This window comes from Drosophila sulfurigaster, chromosome 2R (genome assembly GCF_023558435.1).
Source record: "Drosophila sulfurigaster albostrigata strain 15112-1811.04 chromosome 2R, ASM2355843v2, whole genome shotgun sequence".
Lineage (NCBI taxonomy): Eukaryota > Metazoa > Arthropoda > Insecta > Diptera > Drosophilidae > Drosophila > Drosophila sulfurigaster.
The window spans coordinates 15065764-15076081 of NC_084882.1; the positions used below are offsets into that span (position 1 = coordinate 15065764).

General features: G+C 45.3%; 4 protein-coding genes across 4 annotated transcripts in view; 2 read left to right on the top strand and 2 right to left on the bottom strand.

Annotated features, from left to right (window-relative positions):
• LOC133838118 (disintegrin and metalloproteinase domain-containing protein 12) overlaps nucleotides 1-4137 on the top strand; it is a 38321-nt gene extending 34184 nt beyond the window's left edge. Inside the window, exons 7-8 of the mRNA XM_062269092.1 lie at nucleotides 167-302; nucleotides 1716-4137. Of these exons, the coding sequence (XP_062125076.1) occupies nucleotides 167-302; nucleotides 1716-3585 (2006 nt within the window). The 3' untranslated portion in view covers nucleotides 3586-4137. The remainder of the gene's footprint in view (nucleotides 1-166; nucleotides 303-1715) is intronic.
• Nucleotides 4138-4249: 112 nt separating this feature from the next.
• On the top strand, nucleotides 4250-6626 carry LOC133838127 (cell cycle checkpoint protein RAD17). Its single transcript, XM_062269110.1, has 4 exons — nucleotides 4250-4354; nucleotides 4412-5070; nucleotides 5124-5590; nucleotides 5647-6626. The coding sequence occupies exons 1-4, from the start codon at nucleotides 4340-4342 to the stop codon at nucleotides 6078-6080; spliced, it is 1575 nt and encodes a 524-aa protein (XP_062125094.1). The 5' UTR covers nucleotides 4250-4339; the 3' UTR covers nucleotides 6081-6626.
• Nucleotides 6493-8103, bottom strand: LOC133838134 (protein HEXIM1). The gene is made up of 3 exons (XM_062269119.1): nucleotides 7945-8103; nucleotides 7210-7746; nucleotides 6493-7045 (listed from the first exon to the last, which is right to left on the bottom strand). The coding sequence occupies exons 1-3, from the start codon at nucleotides 7964-7966 to the stop codon at nucleotides 6561-6563; spliced, it is 1044 nt and encodes a 347-aa protein (XP_062125103.1). The 5' UTR covers nucleotides 7967-8103; the 3' UTR covers nucleotides 6493-6560.
• Nucleotides 8104-8430: 327 nt separating this feature from the next.
• Nucleotides 8431-10069, bottom strand: LOC133838133 (serine protease easter). Its single transcript, XM_062269118.1, has 4 exons — nucleotides 9818-10069; nucleotides 9568-9743; nucleotides 9293-9485; nucleotides 8431-9214 (listed from the first exon to the last, which is right to left on the bottom strand). Exons 1-4 carry the CDS (start codon nucleotides 9915-9917, stop codon nucleotides 8511-8513), a joined length of 1173 nt encoding a protein of 390 aa, XP_062125102.1. The 5' UTR covers nucleotides 9918-10069; the 3' UTR covers nucleotides 8431-8510.
• Nucleotides 10070-10318: the final 249 nt, after the last annotated feature.

Sequence of the window (10318 nt, forward strand, 5' to 3'; positions counted from 1 at the left end):
TAGGAAATAACGGAGAACAAACAAAAAGATTTTTTCTTAAAAGAAAAATAGAAATTCGGGAAATTACTAAAATTTAGAAATAGTTAAAGATTGACATAATATTAATTACAACGATTAAAGTACCTGGTATCAATATTCTTCATATTTTTAATTCATTTTATTACAGGCGCACTCAGCTTCCAGCGTCTGCTGTGGATACTGTTCTTTGTGGTGCTGCCGTTAATCCTTGTCGGCTGGGCGGTCTACATCTTTATGAAGCGCAACAAGAAGCTCTTCGCCGGCGGCAAACTTGCCGAGAATATGTATGTATCCACGTCCATCACATCCAGTGGCAGCAGCCGCAGCAGCAGCAGCGACATTTGCTGCAAAGCCACAGCAACTAGTTCTACACCCAACACACCCAGCACCACCACTTGTTCTTCGTCTGCACCACCTCCACCTGTACCACCACACGCACAACCACTAACCACTACACCAACTAGTTGTAACATCACTAACACTAACAGTAACAGTAACAATAGCAGTAACAGTAGCAGTAACAGTAACACGGCTACAATTACTAACATACACTGCACATTGCCGCGATCGAAGTCCCGTCAAGCGGCCGCAGTGCGTCCACCTGCCATGCCACCCAAGAGCCAGAGCAACTACGAGATGGAGCTCGAAGTGCCGCAGCTGCGACGCAAGCTCTCTGCCTGTCAATTGAAAACAACAGCAGCAGCAGCGACGCCACCGCCCGCTCCACCGCCACGCAATTTCAACAACAATAACACTAAGCATACAGCCAATAACAACATTAACATAAACAGTAACAGTAGCAGTAAAAATAACATTAACAGTAACAGTCGAAACGATAAGCAGAACAGCACACTGCGACGCAAGCTGGACATCACGGCGCCGCGTCTGCATGCCACTACAAATCCCTTGGCGCTCACCGAGGGCGCCGAGTTTATACAGAGCGACCCCGCGAGGTGTGCCAAAAACTAACACACAACTAACAACAATAACAATAATAACAACAACAACACTGCCCTGCAATATTTGCATGCCAAGAAACTTTTGCATGTTGCGTGTTTGGTGTTTTTCACCTCATTTTGCAACTCCTTGTACTCCTTTGTGTTCATACTGTGTTGCCTTGCCTTTTTGTATGTTTTTTTTAATTTAATTTGTGTATGTTATTAAGTTACTTAACCTAGTTTTAGCAGTAACCTTTAAATAAATAAACGCTGTGTTGCAACTTTTAATTTAACTGAACTTAATATTGGTACATATGTTTAATTACTTTTATAAGAAGCCAACTTATTTTTCATAGAGTGCTGGCTGGTATGTTTAATTTTAAGTATATCACGTAGTACTGCAACTTTTATGTTAAGCTTTATGCTAAGTCTTGATTTCCTGGTGTTGGTTTTGCACTGATCTTTACACTACTCTGTTATGTCTATGTTACACGCTCTGCTGTTAAAGCTAAGCTCTCTTTGTTTGGTGTTGGTTTTTACTTTTCTCTTTGCAATGCTCTGTTATGTTACATCTCTGTTAAACCCTTAGCTCTGCGTTGTCGAGCCGCACGTTTAATGTAAAGTCCTGGTTATGGTTTTAAAACTTACTTGCACTTTTATTTGTTGGTATGTAACAAACACACACACACACGCAGACACAGACACAAACTCCTTTGCTATGTTAACGTCTTACTAAAGTCACGCTTCTACTCTCTTCAGCATCAAGACGACAAGTGGCCACAAAGCGCCCACGCTGCGCTCCAATCAGAATGGCACCGGACCTCCACCAGGTGGACCCAATGGAGGACTACCCAAATCGACTCCCAGCAGCTCGGATGACATGAACTCGGCGCTGCTGAAGTCACCGAGTGATCTAAGCGATGCTGGTGGCGCCAATAACTCTGGTGGCGCCGGCATGTTTGGCAAATTCAAGGGATTCACGCTGCGACCGCTGAACAATGCCAGCTCCCCGTCGAGCAACTACAGCGGACCCAACGTGGCCTTTGTGCAGCCCACCGTGCAGCTGGAGCAAGTCACAGTGCCACAGCGCAGTGCGCCAGCTCCGCCAGTGGTGAAAGCCAGCACGGAGGTGAAACGCGGCGACACCTTGACACGTGCTGCGCCAGCACTGCCGCCACCCAATCCCGGCTCCACAGCACGTCCGATTATATCGAAACCCACGCTGGACTCGAGCACACTGACCATGGTGCCGTTGAAGGACAACGATGGAGATCTGTCACCCACACGCTCGGCTCCAGCGCCTCCTGTGCCACTGCACTCGGATCCCAAGCTGAACATTAAGCGAGATGGCACCATCAGACGACTGGCCTCGTTCCTCAAGAAGGAGGAGAAGGCGCCGCTCAAAGAGAAGACCTACATAGATCGCGAACGCTTGCGGACGCTGGAGATCTCGGCACCGATGCCAGTGCCATTGCCAGGACAGGCAGAGTCCTCCAACTCGGACTCAGAGACCACGCCACGCGAGGAGGAGACCAAGAATCTGGTGAAGCGCACGCAATCGATGCGTTCGCCCACCAAAAAGAGCCAAGTACAAACCTTTGGCTCAATACGTTCGCCACCCGGTGCCGCTGCACGACCCAAGAGCACTGCAGCCAATGCTGCAGCTGCCGCTGGAGCTGCAGGATCGAGACCCAAATCACCGCCACCAAGGCCGCCGCCGCTGGTGAAGAAGACCAACTCGACGTGCTCCGCCGGCTATCAGCTCCCCGTAGCGACAGCGCAAAAGACCACAGAGAACACCTACGATGACTGCGAGTTTGTGGAGGCACAAACACGCGCATCCAACGATGACATTTACTCGGTAATTGACGAGATTCCTCCAGCAGCACAAACCCTCAAGCGCAGCGATCTGGTGGCCAGTTTGTCGAGCAGCGGCGGCGACATGGGATTGCTGGGTGAGATTGTCAATGAGTTTGAGAAGCTGAATGGCGGCGATTCCATCTACTCGGGCAAGGCGTCAACACCAGGCGCAGCTGCTCCTCCCGCTGAGGAGTCGATCCCAGAGACGCCGCGCAGTCCAACACGTCCAGCGCCGCCGAAGCCAGCGGGCAGCAATCGCAACAGCAGCAGTCAAGAGGAGAAACCAGCAGCAGCAACAGCAGCTGCAACCACATATCTGCGTGCAGCGCCACTCAACACGCCTGTGGCACGTGTGGCGCCCACACGCTCCGACATCTCGCCTACACGCGCCTTCTCCAGCTTCAAGCCAGCGCCACAAGCAGCCACTGCAGCCGCAAGTGCGGCCAAGAAACCGCCCATAGCCAGCAGCAATCCGCAGCAAGTCACACGCAGTGGCAGCAGCAGCACAGGCCAAACACGTCCCAAGTCATTCACGAAGACAGCTAAAGCACTGCCCAATGGCGGCACGTTGGCAACGACAACGCCATCGGCCACCATACAGAAACCGAAACCGCTGTCGGCCAAGCCATCGTTCAGCAGCGGTCTGATGAAGCGTGCTCCAGGCACAGCTGCGGCAGCAACGACAGCACCGACGCCACCCACCGTGAAGGCGGCGACGGGCAGCTCCAATATAGCATCGCTGACGCAGCGATTTGAGCAGCGAAAATAATAGAGAACGAGATGTGTAAACAGCAAACTACCGCCTACATATATGACTTTGTATAGTTTTTAAGCATTTCTTATAGGTTAGGCACAAAACAAATCAAATTTCATTTGGCACTGATTATAAAATGATGATCCTTGATGATGATGATGATGATATTTCATTCCTTTATATCGATCGATATCCCTATAGTTAGCTGTTAAGGCGTTGCTTAATTTACGTGCTTCTAGTATCTCAATGATTAAACGTTAAGTTCTGTTTTAATGATAAATCCTAGTTGTATTGCATGCTTACTCATTATATTTATATATACACATATATTAAATGTATAATTGTTTATTTTACGTATGTATGCAATTTGCTTTTGTAAATAAAAACCAAAGAAGTCAAATTGTCTCAAACGAAAGAAAGTGTGCATCTAATTCGAAATGAATATAATGTATGAAACAATGCAAAAAATAGTCCTACACAAACTCTTAAATGTAACGTTATCATAGTGTTGTACAGTTGTAAAGCGCACTTGCTGCATTTCAAAACGAATAAATAAAACGAAATCAATATCTCACGATTTATGTATTTAATGCTGCATTCAAATTTGAAACACCACAATTTAGTGGCTGGGCAGCACTGGAAGTGCCGCCAACTCATCGCATCACCGATAATCGATTTACAGTGGTGGCAAATATCGATTATTGTAGTGCTCGCCTATCGCATTGCGTAGACTAGCAGCCCTGCGAGTCTGATATCGATAGCAAACGAAATGAGCGCAAAAAAGGTAAACAATTTTAAGCTGCTCAACAAAAAGTCTATTTAACGCGTTAAATTCCTGTAGAAAGCATGGGTAAAATCTGCCTTCAGTGAGCTGAGAAGCAGTGCGGAGGAAGCTGTACCCGTGAAACGCACAAGAAGCGCAAGCCTCGCCGCAACTGCTGCCAAAAATTCGCTGAGGAAAACCAACTCTACAATTTGTGCAACAAATAATACTGTGGTTGATTTAACGCTCGATGGAGAGCAGCAAAATCAGACTGATATCGCTACAATTGCACCCATTGTAAGCGATAATTGGATAGAGAGTTTTGCACCCAGTTGCAGCGATGATCTGGCTGTGCATCCCAAGAAACTTGAAGAAGTGCGCAACTGGTTGCTCCATTGCCAAGCGCTACGCAGCAAATACCCAGCTCAAATCTGCCTAATCACTGGACCAGCTGGCTCGGGCAAAACGGCAACATTGCGTGTGCTAGCTCAAGAGTTCGGCTATGCATTGCAGGAATGGATCAATCCCGTGGACTGCGAGGAGATCCAGACATTGGGCGATCAACCCACTGGCAATTCGTATGCCAGCTCACAGCTGGATGCCTTTAAAAGCTTCCTGTTGCGCGCCTCGCGCTACAAATCGCTACTGGCGGCACAAAACAAAAGGATTCTGCTCGTCGAAGACTTTCCCAATGTACTGCTCAAAGATGCAGCAACCACATTCGAGGAGCTCATGGAGTAAGTACGATAATGACAGAAGATGTAAGTTATTAAGCCTTCATCTCTTGCAGCGAGTACGTGAACTATGGCAAATCGCCACTTGTCTTTATAGTCGCAGACAGCAAATCAAGAGTGCTCAACATTAGCTACAAACTCTTTACGGATCAACTAAAGGCCAAGCTGCGCATCGAGCACATTAGCTTCAATGCCATAGCTGCCACAATTATGCAGCGTTCCATGAAACGATTTGGCACGCTAATGCAACAGGAGCAGCACAAGACATTGTACAAGCTGCCCACACAAAATGTGATGGACTCGATTGTGGTGTGTGCCCAAGGCGACATACGAAATGCGCTGATAAATCTGCACTTTGGCTCGCTGAAAGGTGCGCCCAGCATGGCCACCAAGCAGCTTCAGTTGAATGTAAGCGCCCCGAGTAAGGGACGCAAAAGGAAGGCCACAAACACACTAAAGTCGATAGGGCGAGATGAATCCATTACTATGATGCATGCGCTGGGAAGAGTTTTCAATCCCAAGTGTAAGCTAGATAACTAAATAGCTGCCTAACTTGTCTTTAATACTGTGCTTTTGTAGATGCTGAAGATAACGCCCAGCGACTGTTACATAGCCCAGAAGATCTTGCTAAAGCTTTCTGTACGGAGCCCCGCAATTTTGTCAACTTCATACATGCCAACTATTTGCCACACTTTCTCGACATTTCCCATGCCATGGAGGCTGTGAATGATCTAGGGGTGGCGGACATGCTGCTGCAGGAGTATCGCGACGATTCCTTAGGTCTAGTGGGGCTCAACATCGCCGTGCGTGGCTGTATGGTGCCCAACGTGGCACCAGTCAGTGGCTGGATGCCAGTACGAGGTCCCAAGCGTCTAACGATTCAGCCGCAGCTGACGGCAGGGGAACAGAAGTTGCTGGGCAGCAGCTACGCGGGCATATCGAAGAGTGTTTACGCCAGTGAGTACAGCTCTTTTGTCAAGATCATTGCCAGCAAAAATCACGTAGATAAATAGCCAAACCAAAAAAGAATAGAGCATAATGTGTGAATTAACTTATTTAAATTTTAGTTTTGTTACATAAAATAAGTACAGTTAAGCCCATTATTCCATTATTGCATTTGTATTCTTAGTTCAATATTACAATTCAACATTTTATTCAGTTTAAAAATCCGGGTGTTCTTTCTATATAAAATTCAGTATTCAATAAAAATTGTCAATTTACTTGCTAAATCTTAGTGTGTAAATTTAACGCACATTAATTAATTATAAAAAAGCAATTTTGGCGGAGGCTGGATCTTGAACATTATTATATGATTACAGCACGAAATTTACTTATGTTTGTATGTTTTTTGTGCTTTTGATTTTGAGTTTATTCGCTTTACTTAGAACTAAGCGGGGAAAATTATGCAACTGTTTTTACCACAAGTTTTGAGTCGTATATATACACAGTTTTTTTTTGTTTTGGAGCGCCAGAGCGCGTCTTTAAAATACCATTTATTTGGGTTCGTTCTTGGCATCCTCACTGGAGTTGTCATCCTCTTCCATGCGGCTGGCCTCCAATAGATTTAAGCGTTCCTCCTCCTCGTTGGCGTGACCATTCAATTGAGCAGCAGCACCAGACACAAGAATGGGAGAACGCGAGTGGCTGCGGCTGCGACTACGTCGATGTCGATGCTGATGTTGGTGACCAGTTCGCTCTGCATGGCCATTGGCAATATTAAGACCAGCCACGCCTATCTCATGACCTTCGCTGCTCGACGACGAGCTGCTGGATGTGGTCGTGGATGTGGAGCTGCTGCTATCACTTTCGCTATCCTCGCTGGACGAGTCCATTGGAGTGGGTTGCTGCGGCTGTTGACGCGCCTGTAGCTCGCAAACGGCGCTGGCTGTGGGCGCGGCTGCCGAGGGCGGTGAAGCGGCTGCTGCAGCTGCTGCTGTGATTGTTGGCGATCGCGAGCGTATAATATGTGATCGCAAAACTGGAAAAGGATTTGTTCGATTAATTCAAAATTGATATAGGAAACTTATTACAATGAAACTAAATAGCTATGGCTAAGTCTCAAGTTATTTGTCAGTTTTCTAAGCTCAACAAACTTCTCGAATAAAACTATTTATTCGGTTAAAATAAAACCCTTAAACTTACTTTGATTTTCTCGCGTCAGTTCACGTATTTTGTCCTCTAATGTACGTATTTTTAAGCCATACTCCTTGGATATGTTCTGGGCATTCAGGCTCTGCTGACGTTGTCGCCCTTGATCCTTTGCGTAGCGATCCTCAATCTGTAGACACTCCTGTATCAACTCCTGTTTGTTCATTGTCTCCAGACGCTCGAGGCGCGCACGCTCGTAAACATTGGAGAACTCTTTCGATAGGAACAGTTCCTGATCTTCGGTCTGTGAGCCAAAGCAATTGTCATCGAACTCATCCTTCGGCAGCTCGGACATGTGCTCCTCCATTAGAAAGCGATTTGTGTTATAGGGCACCAGGAGGGAACGCGAACGCACCAATTTGGTGCGAACATTGCCACTGCCGCTGCTGATGGCGGCTCCATTTCCCGTTACTGCTGGCAGAATATCGAGTTTCCAAGGCGGATACTGACTCTTCGTCTTCTTGGGCAGCATCTTGGACTTCTTGCCACGCCTATGCTTCCGCCTTTGCGACGAACCACTTTGTACGCTTTCTGTAATATACAACAAAAATTATATTTAAATTTGCAGTTAAACGTCTGCAATCAGTTGCAGCTCTGTGTAGTGCAAAAACAAAAAAAAAGCTTATCGATATCGAGAACTAATAAGATAGTCGCCATTGTCGCTCACATACGCACGAATGGAAATTTTGTTTGCACGTATTTCGCAGTCGCTTTTATACAATATTTTACCTGTTTTTACAGCTTCCGCCATCACTAAATGATACACCCACTAATTGAATACGATTTCCACACAAATTTAAGTTTTATCGCGTTGCAAAACCTTTAAAACAATTATTTCAAGACTTGGCTGCTGAGCGAATTGCTTAGCGTATAAAAGGGATAGCTGAAAACTTGGCTACATCGATAATTGCAAGTTCACAAAAACGATACCGATTCTCGCCGGATTGCGATAAGTCACAAGTTACTCAAAATCGGCGCAACAGTGAAATCATTTTTAAATATTTTACAAGCAGTGGGAAGAAGTTCAGTATAATCTTAATAAATGCAAAAATGAATTAATCTTTCGGTATATATTATGCACAACATTTAAAATTAAACTCGCTTTCTAAGCTTGATGGTATGAACTATAAACTGCTTATGTAGTTTTATAAACTGTTCAATTGAAAATATTAATAACGCCTCGTTCTCAAAACTATAATTAATTAAAGCTTTAACTTATGATTATTTTAAGAAGTTGCATTTATTTATAGAATTAATAGTTTTTCGTGTTCAAATAAAATAAGTAAGTTTGCCTTTTAAGCTCTTAGATTTGAGTGAATCCAATCGATGTAAGACGCGACACGTGTGTAGATATCTGGCCAATCTGGCAGAGCACACCTCACAGGGCCAAAGGAGAGAAGACCACCCAGCAGATAGACGTCATTTTTGAACAACATGAGCGGCCCACCTGAGTTGCCGTGACACTCATTCGAATTGGCCTTGCCACAAAGCTGCGATGCCATGATGCGTATATTTTGTGCCCCATATTGTTGCTGGCAATGTTCGATGGAGGTGATGAGAACCTGGCTCTTCCTCGGTCGCGAACTGTTTGTGGCTTGCCAGCCAGACACTTCGGTGACCAGACCCTCCAGTTCATCGGCACGCAACTGTTTGTTGGGCAGACAAATGGGTTGCACAAAGTCACTGAGTTCGACTTCCTCACCCAAACGTATCATGGCAATGTCATAGGTCTGACTAAAGTCACTTCTATTGTATTTCGAATGCACAATAAGTTGTTCAACGGGCACATCCTGATAACGTGGCGCACACACCGTGTTTTCGAACGCATTCGGCACCTGGCAATCGGGATTGGTTGTTGTATCCCATTCGCCCAGGCGCACAGTTTGAATCTTCCAGCCTGAAGTAGTAATCGATGGATTGGAGATGCAATGAGCCGCTGTTAGCACATAACGCTGACTGATTAAAACGCCGCCACACGCATGAAGTTTCTCTTGATTCGCTGCGTCATTCGGAACCAAAACAAAATAAGTGATAAGTAAACTTTTGGTTTTGCCACATGTCAGGGGGGTTTACATACGCTTCGTATACTCAATGAGCGCCAGCCAGGGGAACTCTTTGATGTTTGTTTCTGTATCATTGTTGCGCTCCCATTTAACAGCGCCACAATACATGGGCAGCAGCGCATGCTTGGAGGCACCCAACGTATCTCTGCTTGATGCTACAGAACTGGAAAACCATTCACCATTTGCACCTGTCAATGGACAACAGACCTATAAAAATTTAAAAAATAATTGAATTCAAAAAAATTTACATATATGTATATACAATAATAATATAATATTTACAACCTACTTGAACATCGGTGTGTTGCTCTGCATTACAGCGATTATCACGCAATAGATTGCGATCAGATTGAGAAATGAATTTCGCTGCCAATATCCTCATAAAGTAATCGCATTGACGCACTGGCGTACAACTCCCGAGAACCCGTCCATTGGGAACTCTTGCCGTACAATCGCTTTGTTGGGCTGCAGATAGAAGATAATGCCAGTGTCAAGCTAAGTTCACATCGACAAGTTTTCAAGTCTCCCATAATAATTACCAGCCACGCTCAATGTCAATGAGCAAACAACAACAGCAGCTACGACAACAACCCGAAACGAAGCTAAAGCTGACATGTCTCGCACTAAATTAATTCCCATGCTCTGCCGACTTAAACAGATACTGAGCACTGAGCTGGGGTTTCTGTTTTGGAATATATTTATATTAAAAAAAACAGGCAGGCAGGCCAAGCAAGTTGTCGCCGTCGGTGTTTATTATAACTGAGCGCGATTGACTTGAGCGTGAGTCTCAGCTTCTAATCGATGTCGGGAGACCCACAGATAACGTAGTACTACAGCAAACTGTTACTAAATCGGGAATCGGAAATGTGAATCAAATTAATTAACTGTCGATTTAGGGAGACCATGTTCAAAGTCATTTTAAATATGTAGTTAATATGAATTCATATGCTTCTAATTCTGCTTTTAAAATTAACGTATTTAACTGCGTCTCTCTATTTGAGCTATTTTCGCCCAACGGTTGTGGTCACAGAAAGTACCCG